The following is a 16324-nucleotide window of genomic DNA, read 5'->3' as shown; positions in this document are numbered from 1 at the left end:
TCCACTGTTCCTGGCACATAGTCCCCAAAACCTTGGAATTTCTTAAGTGATAAGAACGATAATGGTGTTTTTTGTTATTTATAACAAGCCCCTTTCAACTACATCTGAGTTTATGTTAACGAGGGGATTTTTGGAAAGCCTCAAAAGATGGGGGCTCGTTGCCAAGGGAACCAGCTGGGATTAGAAGGTTGGAACTTTCAGTCCTCCACTGTACCTCCCAGGAGGGCAGAAGAGCTGGATGTTGAATCAGTCACCAAAGGCCAGAGATTTATTTAATCAATCTTGCCTACATAGTGAAGCCTCCAAAAACAAAACCCAAAAGGCAGGATTTGGAGAGCTTCTGTGTTGATGAACACATAGAGGTTCTGGGAGAGCGGAAGCCCAAAGAGAGCAGGGAAGCTCTACAGCCATTCCCCATACCTCGCACAATACATCTCTTCCATCTAACTCTTCCTGATTTGTACCTTTTCTAATAAACCTGTAAACTAGTAAGTAAATTGTGTTCTTGAGTTCTGTGAGCTTCTCTAAAGGATTAATTGAAACTGCAAAGAGGGTCATGGGACCCTCTGACTTATAGCCATTGGGTTAGAAGCACAGGTAACAACCTGGACTTGTGATTGGGCATCTGAAGTAGGGAAGGGGGCAGTCCTGTAGGACTGAACCCTTAACCTGTGGGATCTGACACTTTCTCTAGGTAGATAGTGTCAGAATTGAATTAAACTGTAGGATGCCCACCTGGTGTCACAGATTGTTTGATGTGTGGAAAACCTACACATCTGGGGTCAGAAGTGAGATAGTGTTGTGGTAGAATATTGAGAGCAGGGACTTCCCTGGAGGTCCAGCGGTTAAGGCTCTGTGCTTCCAATGCAGGGGGAGCTGGTTCAATCCCTGTTCAGGGAACTAAGATCCCACTTGTGTGGCTCGGCCAAAAATAAATAAATAAAATAAAATAAAAAGAATATTGAGAGCAGAGGACACACACACAGCAGGAGCATATTGTTTTTCTTTTATGGTATATAAATTCAAAAACATTAAAAAACCAAAGAATCTATTATAAACAGAAGGAAAAAAATACCTACACATTTCAGAATAGAGATTACCTCAGTAGTAGAGAGATGACATTTTGGGAGAGGTACACTGGGGCCTTCAAAGTAGCAGGAATACTCTTTTTCTTAAGTTGGGTGGTGGCTACACGTGTGTTTGTCTTTTAACAGACATCTAGATTATATATACTCTTTTATATATATGAAGTAAATATAAAAATGTAAAAACTTCCCTGGTGGTGCAGTGGTTAAGAATCTGCCTGCCAATGCAAGGGACACAGGTTCGATCCCTGGTCTGGGAAGATCCCACGTGCTGCCAGATTGAACAAGAAAATGTAAAGTCCTTGTAGAAGTACTGGCAGTTGAAGAGCTCAATAAGTGCTAAGTATTATTTTTTGTATATAAAGAAAAAATTCAACTGCATGGATTTTTGAAGGAAAAATAATCAGTGTTTTATAACCAAAAAGTGAAAACACAAACAGTTAATTTTTAAAATTTAAGATGTTTTTTCAAAGTTAGTTCCTTAGATGACATGGAAATTAAAGTTAATGCATCAGGAGAAAGTTGGTAAAGGCCTATGTGGCTAGAGGTATAGCTTGAGATATTAACATATTCTAACTTTTTTTTTCTTCTTTTATTTTCCTTCAACCAACCACAACCAACTCCCTACATTAATTCAAGAAAATAGCAGGCTCTGTGCTTTCTTGCCCCAGGAGAACTTTGATACAGACTATTACTCTTGTAGCCCCCAAAGGACCAAGTTTCCCATATTCCAGATTGTGCCATAGTCCTTTGTACCATCAGTCCAGGATGGCCCTGTGACCTGCCTTAACCAACAGAGTATGGCAGAAGGAATGCTGTTCCAATTCAAGTCCTAAAATTTAAGGTCTACAAGCTTCCACTTTTGTTTGTGCTCTAGGGGAAGCCAGCCCCCACGTAAGAAGTCTGACTACCCCTCTGTGAGAATCCCAACTTAGCCATGAGGAGAGGCATGGGACAGAGGCAACAGCCCAAGCAGAGATCCTGGCCAGCAACCAGCAGCAAATTGCCAACCCTGTGAGTAAGGTGTCTGGGAAGTGACTCCTCTAAAAATTGCCCAGGCTGATGCCATGTGGACCAGGTTCCACCAAGCCCTGCCCAAACCATGAGCAAATAAAGAGAATGACTGTTTTGAGCCACTGGGTTTTCAGGTAATTTGTTATACAGCAATGGATAACTGAAACGGGTTGCAGAGTAGAAAGGATACTTTCCCCAGGGAATTTTTTTTTTTCCTAAAAACTTAAATTCTTAGGAGAATTCAGAGGGTTTTGGAGAAGGGATAGAGAAAAGGACTTTGGAGATGAGAAAAGGACTTAGAGGCATTGATAAAGTACCTTGAAGAAGGATGAAGAGAGAAGAATTTTCTCCAGATTAAAAAAGATTCCTTTAGGCTGGTAGGAAGAGATGGTCCTCCCTACTCCCCTAAATAGCTATACAGTACATTTAGGGAGTTAGGATCAAAAGAAGGCTTGCAAGTGATTCCCCTATCCCAAGTGGCACAAAAGCAACAGGAAGCCACCGGATCTAAAGAGGGTATATAGACAAGGGTGAGCCTCTTCCGCTACCACCCAGAGCTTGGAACTTGTTAAAACTGGAAACAGGGACTTCCTGGCAGTCTAGTGGTTAAGACTCTGTGCTTCCACTGCAGGGGCACGGGTTTGACCCCTGGATGGGGAACTAAGACCCCGCATGCCCTGTGAAGCGGCCAAACAAACAAAAAAACTGGAAACAGAAGGAGCCCCTAAATGTTCTCTACCAGTCTGGTAGATTGGGGCTCAGAGTCATAAACTGTATTACAGAAAGTGTTTTAGCTTGCAAAGTCTGAACTCATGTCACTAAAATTGTCCTTACATTTTCAGAAAGAAATATACTTAAAAAATAAATTTGAGAAAATAGGAGTATTTAAAAACTCACTTTCCGCGCCCTTTATTTTTATTTTGGGGGAATTTAGTCTCATCAGCAAATCTTAACAAGATTTCTTTCCCCCCCTCTGCTTTCTGCCAACTATGTTATATCTGTAATACTTTTTCAAACTGGTTTCATCACAGTACACATATAGCAATGCTATCCTCCAGATCAGCAGGGATTTCTGTAAGCTTCCCTTTGTTATGGGAGGGAACCACTCAGGGGCTTGACCACGTGACTAGTTTGGGTCAATGAGATCAGTAAACGTGATGCAAGTGGAACTTTGATAGGCACTTGCATATTGGAGCTTTTTCTATTGAAGTTCTGTGACAGCTAAATAGGAAACCAAGCAATCCTATTAGAGATGACTAATAGAGGAACGTGAGCTTCACTTCTCAACAGCCTCAGCTAACTGCCAGCCATGTGAGTGAGACCATCACAGACCATGCAGCCCCAGTCAAGCGGCCAGGTGACTGCTGCTTGTGACCTTAAGTGAGCACAGCAGAACTGCCCAAGTTCTTGCTCAGTCCAAGTTACAGAAACCTGAGCAAATAAATGGTTCCTATTTGAGCTATTGTACTAAGTTTTTTTTTTTAATGTGAAACTATTTATTGACCACTGTCCACCAATATTTACAGTATAATAAGCAATATACAGTTGGATAACATTCTGATTAATACAAAATTAGTTTTTCCTGATTTCTGCTGAACCAGTAACACATATACTGAAAAGAACGAGCCTACATGTAAGGAATGGTTGGGTAAAGAAAAAACATGCAGATGACTAGTTGAGATTGCAAAAGTTTGTCACTCGTTTATCCTACTGGGTCCAACATCCCTAATCATCTGATTAGTTTCATGAGCAAACAGTCCATGACTCATGATCTTTTAGTTAATGTAACATAAGGATTTCAAATTTTCATAAAGGAATGGTTCTCTAGAAGGAACTTTAAATGCCCATTAAAGCCTTGTTTGGCTAATTAAACACACCAGTATTTGTTTAGTTTCCTAAGCAGTGGGGAGGTTGTTGGTAGTGATAAAATTTTTCCTTTCAGGGAGTTTTACAAATAAACTGTTGCATTTATATGACTATAGATATAGATAGGAATTCTGATAAGACTGCTTTAAATTGTCCAATTTAAATTGCTTACATTATATTTAAATTATCCAATTTAAATTGTTTATATTTAAATTGACCAACTAATTACAGAATCATCTATTTGAGTTGTTTTGGTTTCATCACCTTTGGTGGACCCTCATTTCAACAAACATATTCTTTTAGGAAAGGCTTGTTTCCTTTCCATAAGTACGCATTAATTTTTCACACACACACACACACACACACACACACACACACACACACACACTGTATTTTATTTTTACAAGAGGTAAATAAACTGACACCAAGCATTGTAAATGGATGACCACAACAAAAGCAACAATGATTGCAATTACCAAACACGAAACACACTCATACTATGTCATAATATTGACATTCAGTCCAGTAATCCTCCACTGCAAAAGCTCCTTTACATTGCAGTGAAAATTGATTTGTGTATTTTTTGCCTCTGAGTCCTTGTGGGATTTTTTTTTTATTCAAACAGAAAGTCACAGAAATTAGAATCATTCTCATCAGTTCACTCAGTCCCATGTAATTAATTTTTTTTCATCTTGATCTTTTGTTAGCATTTTATGAATTCATCAGTTTTCCATTAGAGTTCTGAAAATGCTTATTCATTCAGTTCAGCCATATAGTCAGTTACCAGAAACCTGTACTTGTCAGTCTTTTCCATGAATTCCTTGAAGATGAAACCCTTTTATAGGAATATATTTGCAAAAGCATCAGAGTACACCCAGAACTGTCTGCAAATGACAAAAGACCTAAAAATGACCACGGTTAAAGATTTGATGAAAGTTCATAATAATGCAATTGACAAGGAAATTTAGTTATTTCTGAGATATACATTTTAAAGTAATAACTAGAATTATGACTTATAACATTATACCAGAACATATAAGATTTTTAGAAATTTCATGTAATGTCTGAAACATTTATATTAACATATTTCCATACAAATAACCCAAAGAAAGTTTAGTATTAGTTGTTTTTTTGTTTGTTTGTTTGTTTGTTTATACTGCAGGTTCTTATTAGTCATCAATTTTTTACACATCAGTGTATACACGTCAATCCCAATCACCCAATTCAGCACACCACCATCCCCACCCCACCGCGGTTTTCCCCCCTTGGCGTCCATACATTTGTTCTCTACATCTGTAGAGACACATCTGTGTCTCAACTTCTGCCCTGCAAACTGGTTCATCTGTACCATTTTTCTAGGTTCCACATACATGCGTTAATATACAATATTTGTTTTTCTCTTTCTGACTTACTTCACTCTGTATGACAGCCTCTAGATCCATCCACGTCTCTACAAAGGACCCAATTTCGTTCCTTTTTATGGCTGAGTAATATTCCATTGTATATATGTACCACATCTTCTTTATTCATTCGTCTGTCAATGGGCATTTAGGTTGCTTCCATGACCTGGCTATTGTAAATAGGGCTACAGTGAACATTGGGGTGCATGTGTCTTTTTGAATTATGGTTTTCTCTGTGTATATGCCCAGTAGTGGGATTGCTGGGTCATATGGTAGTTCTATTTTTAGTTTTTTAAGGAACCTCCATACCGTTCTTCATAGTGACTGTATCAATTTACATTCCCACCAACAGCACAAGAGGGTTCCCTTTTCTCCGCACCCTCTCCAGCATTTGTTTGTAGATTTTCTGATGATGCCCATTCTAACTGGTGTGAGGTGATACCTCATTGTAGTTTTGATTTGCATTTCTCTAATAATTAGTGATGTTGAGCAGCTTTTCATGTGCTTCTTGGCCATCTGTATGTCTTCTTTGGAGAAATGTTTATTTAGATCTTCTGCCCATTTTGTGATTGGGTTGTTTGTTTCTTTAATATTGAGCTGCATGAGCTGTCTATATATTTTGGAGATTAATCCTTTGTCCGTTGATTCGTTTGCAAATATTTTCTCCCATTCTGAGGGTTGTCTTTTCATCTTGTTAATGGTTTCCTTTGCTGTGCAAAAGCTTTTAAGTTTCATTAGGTCCCACTTGTTTATTTTTGTTTTTATTTTCATTACTCTAGGAGGTGGATCAAAAGAGATCTTGCTGTGATTTATGTCAAAGAATGTTCTTCCTATGTTTTCCTCTAAGAGTTTTATAGTGTCTGGTCTTACATTTAGGTCTCGAATCCATTTTGAGTTTATTTTTGTGTATGGTGTTAGGGACATCTGTTTGATTTGAAAGGTTATGGCTTCAGGAAAATTTTCAGTTTAGCTTGAGGTGATCTATTTTCTAGGTTGCTCAGAATGATGGCATCCCAGAAACAACACGCACTTACTCACGGTTGTGAAAAAATGCCTTTTTTGTTTTGGTGAATGTAAAAAAAAAAAAAAAACCCAAAACCCAACAACAAGCATTTAAGTATGTATTTATGTATACAGATAAAAACAAATAAACCCAGAATGGTCCTTGGGCATTATAGGTTAAAAATAATAAATGGAAATTCTGATTGAGTAATGACTATGGAAATTTTTTCTAACATTTTAGAAAAGCTGTTCTCTAATGCAGAGAAAATAATAAACCATGGTATCAAACGTTCTGTTCTGATAAATGAAGCAACTACAGAAAGTTTTATTTATTCAAAGTAAACAGTGCTTTTGACAGAAAAAAATAAAAACTAGAACAACTCAACAATTCCCTTAATACTACTCAAAATGAACACATCAAACTTGATTTTCATTAGAATGTAGTTATTTTTCATACTAATAAGTCATAAACCAAGACCAGATTTTTGTATGTATGTAAACAATTATTGATCATCTTCTGGACAAGAATGCCAAGTTTGTCTCCCTTTGTAAAAAGCAATTAAAATTTGACAACACTTCATGTTTGCCTCTTCTACAGCATCGAGTCTGCTTCATCTGCATCTTTCCATTTCATGAGAAATATTAATTATCCACTGCTGTATGTAACACAGTTATTTGCTCAGGATCAAGACCACTGGCAAAGCCTCTTGGCAAAGCAGAATCTCTTTTCTTCTTTGATTTCCTGTCATCAGATTCACTGTCAGATAAAGATTTTACTTTTGTGCCATCTTTTTCTTTACCACCTTTTTCAGAAATAAAAAATACTTTAACTTTGAATGATCTGAATTTTCTTCCAGTTTTCAAGTATTGTTAGCACCTGTAAATCTCTTCTGCTGAAGGATATACACCACCTTCCCATTCACTACACATCAGTCCAATATTTCTTCCATCACAAAACCTTCAGGCTCTACCTCTTTGACTCATTTTACTCTTTTCTATTCTGTTTCTTTCCCATTTTTTGCAACACAGTTTTATTGGAGGAGTTTTTAAATTGTGGAGTTGAAGAGCTGTTATTCACTCTCTCCCAGGAGGAGGGCAGTGAGGAGTTGTACAAGAGGCCACTAAGTTTGGGGGTATGTTGTTTTGCAGCAAGAGATAACTGATACGTGGATACTTAAATATTTATACTCTATACGATAAGATGGCTAATAAAAAGAAAAATTACTAGTCAATTAAAGAGAACTAATTGTGGCACTGGGTCATTTCAAACTCTTATTTATTTGTGATGAAAATTAAAGAACAAACATCATCAATAAAAAAACCAAGGACCTACCGTACAGCACGGAGAACTATATTCAATATCTTGAAATAACCTATAATGAAAAACAATCTGAAAAAGAATATATATATCAATATGTATAACTGAATCACTTTGCTGTACACCTGAAACTAACACAACATTGTAAATTAACTATACTTTAATTAAAAAAAACAAACATCATCTTTCTTTGCTGAAAAAGTTATCTGGGGAGTTTCTCTCTGAGAACAAAAGTTGACTGGCAAATGTCTCAGACTGCCAAACTGCCACGGAAGACAGTGATTCAGAGTTGACCTCTCAAGAAGATACATATCTGTGTTTCCACCAATAGTTGCCTGTAATATTGTAGTACACTCCTCTGGCAGCATTTTGTATCTCTCCTCAGTGAGATTATCTTTAAATCTCTTCTAAAGACATACAAAGAGTTTCTGTTTGTACCCATGCATTTGCATAATTTAGTATTATAGAGAAATGAGAAATTGTCCTGAGGATGAACTTCTAGCTCTAGTCCCAATTTGATGAAATAGGCAATTCATTTCACTCATTAAGATATGAAAAACTTTTTTTTGTCATTTAAATCAAACACCATTATATAATGGACTATAACAAAAAGTTCCCTTGAATTTGAAAGGTAAAATGCGAGAGGTCAAAGAAATCCCACAGGAGTCGGGGTTACTTTGGTCTCAGCTTTCCCTCATATCTCCCTTCAGGAACATGAATGGCGTTTGGCCACATCTGGCCTCTTCCCAGTTTTATCTTCCACCATCTACTGTTCCATTCTCCCCACTCCAGCCCTTATTATTTATGCACCTCCCAAACACATGCCTTCACACTTTTGTTCCAACTGGGTGTTCCACCTTTAATACCTTATATGTCTAGCCAAACACAGACACACACACACACACACACACACGCTACAATTCTGGAGCATCTTTATTTGGACAAGCAAATCTAGGTTTCTAACATACACCAATGATTAGTCTATCCATGTAATTAACCATGAAGGTTTTGGCAAACCTAGTAAAACGGAAAATATACTTTATCACCCAAACTTTTGAAGAATCAAAAAAATCCCCCAGTCTTAATGAATTTACGTGTCACTCTCAAGCACAAAATATTCACTAAATATTTTAAGACCTGGAGAGTAAATGACTAAACCTAGTCGTCTAACAATGACAATATTATTTGTTGTTGAGTTAGGGCACTACAGGCCAGGATAAGGATATTTAATGAAGCGCAATAAAGGCTGTTACTGAAAGCGTAGTGCACGTTAAGTCCTTTGTGAACATCGTTTAACTTATTCCTAACAACTCTGTGGCATAGGCATGCTCGTGCACGATTCTCAGCCGCGTGTTGGCGGTGGCGGAGGGGAGCCATGTGCATCACATGAAAAGCTGCTCAACATCACTAATTATTAGAGAAATGCAAATCAAAACTATAATGAGGTATCACCTCACACTGGTCAGAATGGGCATCATCAGAAAATCTACAAACAACAAATGCTGGAGAGGGTGTGGAGGAAAGGGAGCCCTCTTGCACTGTTGGTGGGAATGTAAATTGATAACAGCCACTATGGAGAAAGTATGGAGGTTCCTTAAAAAACTAAAAATAGAACTACCATGCACCCAGCAATCTATTGGGCATACACCCGGAGAAAACCATAATTCAAAAAGACACATGCACCCCAATGTTCATTGCAGCACTATTTACAATAACCAGGTCATGGAAGCAACCTAAGTGTCCATCGAAAGATGAATGGATAAAGATGTGGCATATATAATGGAATAATAATCAGCCATAAAAAGGAGCAAAATTGGGTCATTTGAAGAGACGTGGATGGACCTAGAGACTGTCATACAGAGTGAAGTAAGTCAGAAAAAGAAAAACAAATATCGTATATTAACGCATATATGTGGAATCTAGAAAAATGGTACAGATGAGCCGGTTTGCAAGGCAGAAATAGAGACAGATGTAGAGAACAAACATATGTACACCAAGGGGGGAAATGCGAGGGGTGGCGGGGGGGGTGGTGGGATGAACTGGGAGATTGGGATTGACATGTATACACTAATATGTATGAAATAGATTAATAGAACCTCCTGTATTTAAAAAAAAAAAAAAGCCCTTTGCGAACATTATTTAACTTATTCCTAACAACTCTGTGGCATAGGGTTGCTTGTGCACGACTCCCAGACGCGTGGTGGCGGCGGCGTTGGGTAGGCGTGTACATCGGGCAGATATGGTCGCCGGGACCCTTGGAGGCCGCGGTGACGTCACAGAACCTCGGTGGGGAGGTTCTCCGGGCCCCGCTTTGTCTCGGAGGTCCATGCCGCGGCCCACACATAACCACTAGGAAATGGGACTGAAAAAGCGGCTCAGGGTGTCTCGGCGTCGTTTTTTTCCGCGTGGGGACCCACGTGCTCGTGGCGGGGTCAGGTCCACACCGCGAGGCCCGCGGGCCTGGCGCTTCCCACCGCCGCGTTCACGCGACCTGGTCCTGAAGTCGCAGCCGTTGCCGCGGCGCCAGGAGCTCGAAGCCGGATAGGCTCGGTCGGGGTTATGGAGAGGCGGGAAGGTACCAGGACCCTCTGGGCCGGGAGAAAACAGTCCCTCGGAAGACTCCCCCCGCCGCTCGCGGGATACGCTCTCCCGCCTCGGATACCGGATCGCTCCCTCAGAGTGCCGCCGCCCGCTAGGGACCGCGCTTCCCTCCAACTTCGCGAGGGCGAAAGGGGCGGGCCCCGGGCAGCGGGCTCCGAAGGCCCGCCCCGGCCCGCGCGGATTGCCGGATTCGCCCCGCCTCCTGCGCGCCGCCGGCGGCCCCTCTTTCTCCTGCGCCACAGCTACAGGCGGCGGGCCTGGTTGCGGGTAGCGTTGCGACCTCGCCTGGGCGGCAGCGGGCGCGGGACCAGGCCTTCCGAGGAGCGCGCCGCGCGCCCCCTCCTCTGCGGGAGCGGCGGGCCGCGGAAGTGACGTGGTGTACGGGTAGGAGCTCGTTCGAATCGGTTCCCGGGTGATCCTCGCGCCTGCGGCTGCTCGGCCGCCGCCGCCGCCAAGGGAGGAGCTGAGTGCGCCGGGGTAGAGGCCTTGTGCCGCCCCGGGGGCTGGAGCTGAAGGCGCCGCGCGGAGCCCGTACCTCGGCCTTTAGCGCGACGGCCGCAGGGGCCGGCGCTGCTGTTTTCTCTCCTCTTCCCCAATATGGCAGCGGCGGACGACGGCGGGCCCTCGGTGGGGACCGGAGAGGGCGACGGAGGCGACGGCTCCAGGACGGTGTACTTGTTTGACCGGCGCGAGAAGGAGTCGGAGCTCGGGGACCGGGCGCTGCAGGTCACGGAGCGCTCGGACTTTGCGGCGTTCCGCGCTTCAGTGTGTCAGGTACGCTAAGGAGGGATGCGCGGGTAGAGTTGAGGTTGGGAGAGTGACGAGAAGCCCAAGTTGCTCACTGGGGGCAATAAACCTGTCACTCGGCCCCGGTCCTGCGGCTTTGGCTTCTCCCTCCCGGGTGCCCGCCATGCTTGAGAGGGGCGGCGAAGCCTGGGGCCGGTCCGGGCGCGGGCCTTGGAGTGCAGAGCCGGCGGTTGGTGGGCCTCCCTCTGCCCCGGCCCTGTTCCGGGGGTCGCGCCTCCCAGACTTTGGTACCGCGGGTTGCATGGGCCCGGGGCGACCTTAGCCTCTGAGGCCGTGCAGCTCTTCTTCCAGTCAGGAAAGCCACTTGTTTCTCTTTCGGGTGGAACTTTTGTTTTTGTTTTTTTTTTTAAAGAAGAGAGCGGAGTTCTCCCCGATGGCTCTGTTAGGAGTGTTGTGATAGAAGTTGTTAAATTCCTGGAGTCGATTTTTCTCAGGTTCGTTCAGTGATGCAGTAATTTCCTGGGTCGTTCTGTCAAGAAGGCTTGCAGGCCCGCCCTGGCGGGGTCCTTCCGTAGTGGAAGCACTTGATCTAGAGAGCTTAGCAGGTGGAGCTGCCCTTTTGGTTTCCTGCATCCCCCAGCCCCCTGGGAGTTCCTGAACCACTCAAATGGTGTCCGAGGGTATCTGCGGAACACCAAAGGACCTATATACTCCCTGTACTAGTTTGCTTTAAAAGTTAATGATTATGTAGGCAAAGTCCTACTTTAAACTGGGAAGTCTTTTCTAGATCTGAGGTGTTGCTGGTGCTCGAGCTTCAAAGAAGGGGTATATTCGTCAGCTGCATTAACCACTTGGGGCTCTTTTTAAGCGATAGAGAACACTTAGCTTCCAAGGAAAAAGGACTTGGTGTGAAGCAGTGTTTTAACTTGAGCAGGCTGATGTTTTTAGTGCTATTAACTCTGTATACTAGTTGCTGAAATAATTGAAATCAAGACTCAGGGGAAAAAACGACTTGAGAGGAAGGACTTTGATTTGTTCTGTATTCCCAGCATCTGGAATTGTGCCTGGCACATAGTAAATGGCCAAATTAGAATGGAGACAAAACTTTATAAACTCAGAAGTTCATTCTGTGTATGGTTATAGCAGATTCCCATGTCTTTGAAAAGTGAATGAATGAATGCTCTTTTTTTTGGATGAATGTTTTATATGCATCAGGGAAAGGAAACTCTTCATGTTTATTATTTTTGTAGTTGATTATATAAAATATTTATATTGATTATATGTAAATGATTTAAAGTCATGACATGTAAAAATGATTCTAAACTATCAGCACATTAAAGAAAATAAGGAACCAGAGGGAAAAAAGTAAACCTTTTACTCACTGTGAAATTTATAACCACTGTTAGCACTTGGAGTTATTTCTTTGTATCCTTACCCTCACCCCCCATTTTTAAATAACCGTAATACATGTCTATATTCCATTTTTTTCACTTAATATTGTCAGTATTTTTCTGTTTTAATGCAAGTCTTCATAATCGAAGTGGTCTGTTTTGTACCACTGTTTACATAACCAGATCTCTCTTTTTTGTTGACGTTTACATTACTTCCAATTTTAAGCAATGCCATGATAAACATGTTTGAATGCATAGTCTTTTTTTTGGAGATTTATTTTATTTTGTTTTTTAAACTTTTTTTTCCTCCTTTTTTAAAAACATTGAAGTATAGTTGATTTACAATGTCATGTTAGTTTCAGGTGTACAGCACAGTGATTCAGTTACATATATATATATTCTTTTTAAAATTCTTTCCCCTTATATGCATAGTCTTTTATGTCTTTATTTTTCTTTGGTTTAGAATCTTAGAAGTGAGATTCCTGGATCAAAGGTCAGGAATATTTTTAAAGCTCTTGATACGTATTTTTAAATTGTTTTTCAGAAAGGTTGTACTAATCTACCCTCCCTCTAGAAATAATTCTCCCATATGAGAAGTGTCAGTAAGTCTGTTACATATATAGGGGAAGAGTATAATAACCTCTTATTACGGAAGTGGAAACTCACTTTTGGAGATGGTGACTCACTTAAGTCAAACAGATAGTACAAAAATTAGAATTCAAACCCAGAAGCCAAGTTCTTTTTGTTATTCCACTCAGCCTCAAATGATGTTCTTTGTTATAGGGAACAGATATATTCATTCCATTCCTTCAGTATTTTAACAAGGAAAATATTTTCTTTGACTAATTCTTTTCCTCTCCTTCCCACTTTTTCCTGCTGGAACAGAGGAGGTTAAATTTGATTAGAAGTGGGAGGGAAGAACTAGTAAAAAAAGGAAGGCTAACTTTTTTTTTTTTGAGAATTTAAAACATCATTAGATTATGCCACCTAATCCCATAACTTTGTCCCCATTACAGACATGAAGAACTGAAATAAGTTACTGATTGAAGTCTGAGTTTATACAGTTCATGAGCAATGAAACTGGGATTGGAATCTAGGTCTGTTTGATTCTAAAGCTTGTATTTTTTTAAAACAATCTCCACAATGTCCACACTATTTACTAAAGGCTTCATTTTCCGTTTTAGGGGAAGAGGCAGATAGTGCACTAAATTAAAGTTTTTCATTAAAACTGAAAACAAACTAATAAGTGTTTTGTAGTGCTAAAAAGTATTATGGGTCCTAAAATGTTATTTGGGGAAAGCGCACTTTGTAGAAAAGAGGAGCAATCAAGAGGAAGGAAGAGGAAAAGGTGGATTTGGCAGAAGCCCTTACACTTGTGATAAGCAGTTATTGACTCACTTGAGCCCTTGTGACCTTGCAGAATCAAAGATTAGAAAATAACTTTTTTGGCTAGTTCTTAATATGCCCAGGCATTAAGACCCATATGTGCAAACCCTCCTCTCCACCCCTAATTTTGAGGAAATGCCTACTCCTTCTCTTGTGTGGTTCCACTATTCCTTGTCACCCTTCTATAGCACTTGTTATACCATCATACTTAAAAAAGTCTCTGCTTCTTGAAGGTAGGAGCCTTACCTAATAGTTGGTTTATAGCGTTTAGTTAAATGAATCAATCTGTTCCTTCAAACACAATTTGTACATAAGCTATATTACGTTAAAAATTCCAAAAGTTGAAAAGAAAAAAGGTAAAAGAAGGTAGATGCAGGAAAGAGTAGAAAAGTAACCTGAGGAGAACTAGTAAGTGGAAGTTCATTTGATTAAAGCATATACCAGTGCTGAGCCATGAAATCAGCTTTGAGTTTCTTGGGCGTCAAAACAAAGAAGGAAAGTTAATTGATACAAAATCCACAATGTCTATAAAATAAAAACATTCCAGCTGCTAACGATGCAAACCTTTGATTTGAGAAAAATTTCTCCCTAGATTCCTCACAAATCCTGATAAAATGGACAACATTCTTAGAGATAGGAGAGGCTCTTCTTATCTTGTCTTTTAATGCAAGGTACGCTGTGTGTTGTTTAGGGTATTGCAGCCTGCTTTAAGCAGTTACCACCCAAATTTTTGTAGAGATTTCTCGCCCAAGTGCAATGTGGGTGTTCCTGGTTTTGGTGTGGTTCAGGGACAGAGCGACTGGATATAATACCAAAGCACATCATTAAAGGCTAGTTTTTGTTCAGAGAGATGCATTGAACTATATAACTTCTGAGTGACTAATCCATTGATGAAGTTTAAAGTAGTCAGGATTTTATGGACTACAAGTTAGTTAGCCCTTCATAAATATTTCTTAAAATTGGCTTTTGAGAGAAGTTGGGCAGCAGATAGTTTGAAGCTAACCTAAAGACATGTAGGGCTGGTACTTTGGAAGATCCATATGCTTTAACATTAACCCAGAAAAAGGAGGAATTGAAGTGCTCTTATAAAAATGAAAAAGCCCAGTTACGACTCTTGCCCAAATAGAATGTCATCCTGCTTTCATATAGAGAAAGGCAGAGGAAATGTATCTGTATTCAACGCCAGGTGAGTACAGATACACGGAAGACTTTAGTTTACATCTGATAAGATAGATTTTTAGACCAAAAATTGGAGAGAGAAGAGTATGACATCTTGAATAAAAGCATAATGAATAATGTAAAAATATTTAATTTATGTCTGTCGAATACCAGAGCTATAAAATATTTAGAGAAGTTATGAATTTGAGAAATAATTTTTATAAAGGATTATAGATAAAGCAGAGAAAAAAGATAGCTTATTTATCTTAATTGAATAATAAAACTATGGAGAGATTGTATGATATATATATAAATACTTTTCAGATGTACATAGATCTTAAAGATTTAATTTAATTATAAAAATATGTATTTTTTTCTACAGGATATGTAACCACATGATCTAACAGTTGGGACATTGTAGAAATAAAGTAGTAAAGAACTGAGAAATAAAGACTGTCTTGATTATACAAAAGCCTAAGATCTGTGAAGACAATTTTTATTTCTATAAACAAATAGAATCTTTTCCCCATCAGTTTATGTCTATAGCTTCATTTCTCTTGGGTGGAATTGCATAGGATATGAGTATTTTTAATTTTACTAAAGTATACCAAATTGCTTTTCAATATGGTTGTACTGACTTTCGGGCCTATCCGAAATGTGTAAGATCCACCTTCCCTATATGGAGGCCTATACTTTATTTTTTTATCCTTCAAAATATAGCTGTCTTTTTAGTAGAACTTTTTAAAAAATTGAAGTATAGTTGATTTACAATGTTAGTTTCAGGTGTAGAGCAAACTGACTCAGATATATACACACATACACACACACACACACACACACACACACACACACACCTTTTCCATTGTAGGTTATTACAAGATATTGAATATAGTTCCCTGGGCTATACAGTACGTTCTTGTTGTTTATCTGTTTTATATACAGTAGTGTGTATCTGTATTTTTTTTTTTTTTTTTTTTTTGGCTATGCGTCTTGCAGGTAGTTCCCTAACCAGGGATTGAACCTGGGCCACCACAGTGAAAGCGCCGAATCCTAACCACTGGACCGCCAGGGAATTCCCTAGTAGTGTGTATCTGTTAATCCCAAACTCCTAATTTATCTCCTTTGCCCTGCTTTCCCCTTTGGTAACCCCAAGTTTGTTTCCTATTTTTGTGAGTCTGTTTCTGTTTTGTAAGTAAGTTCATTTGTATCTTTTTTTTTAGATTCCACATGTAAGTGATATACTATATTTGTCTTTCGGTCTGATGTCACTTCGTAAGATAATCTCTAGGTCCATCCATGTTGCTGCAAAGGGCATTATTTCATTCTTTTTTATGTCTGAGTACTATTCCATTTTGT

General features: G+C 39.9%; 1 protein-coding gene and 1 pseudogene across 1 annotated transcript in view; one reads left to right on the top strand and one right to left on the bottom strand.

Moving 5' to 3' along the window:
- Nucleotides 1–6723: 6723 nt before the first annotated feature.
- LOC113610546 (chromobox protein homolog 3 pseudogene) lies at nt 6724–7495 on the bottom strand (annotated as a pseudogene).
- A 3189-nt stretch (nt 7496–10684) lies between these two features.
- The window catches only part of SMCHD1 (structural maintenance of chromosomes flexible hinge domain containing 1), a 129379-nt gene continuing 123739 nt past the window's right edge, over nt 10685–16324 (top strand). The window contains exon 1 of the mRNA XM_027088813.1: nt 10685–11060. Coding sequence (XP_026944614.1) covers nt 10884–11060 — 177 coding nt within the window. The 5' untranslated portion in view covers nt 10685–10883. The remainder of the gene's footprint in view (nt 11061–16324) is intronic.

The sequence above is a fragment of the Aethalodelphis obliquidens genome, unplaced genomic scaffold, assembly GCF_003676395.1.
Source record: "Aethalodelphis obliquidens isolate GAN/ISIS:26980383/991018 unplaced genomic scaffold, ASM367639v1 scaffold63, whole genome shotgun sequence".
Taxonomy (NCBI): Eukaryota; Metazoa; Chordata; class Mammalia; order Artiodactyla; family Delphinidae; genus Aethalodelphis; species Aethalodelphis obliquidens.
Note: the sequence above shows the minus strand (reverse complement) of the source record. Positions and strands in the feature narration are given on the sequence as shown.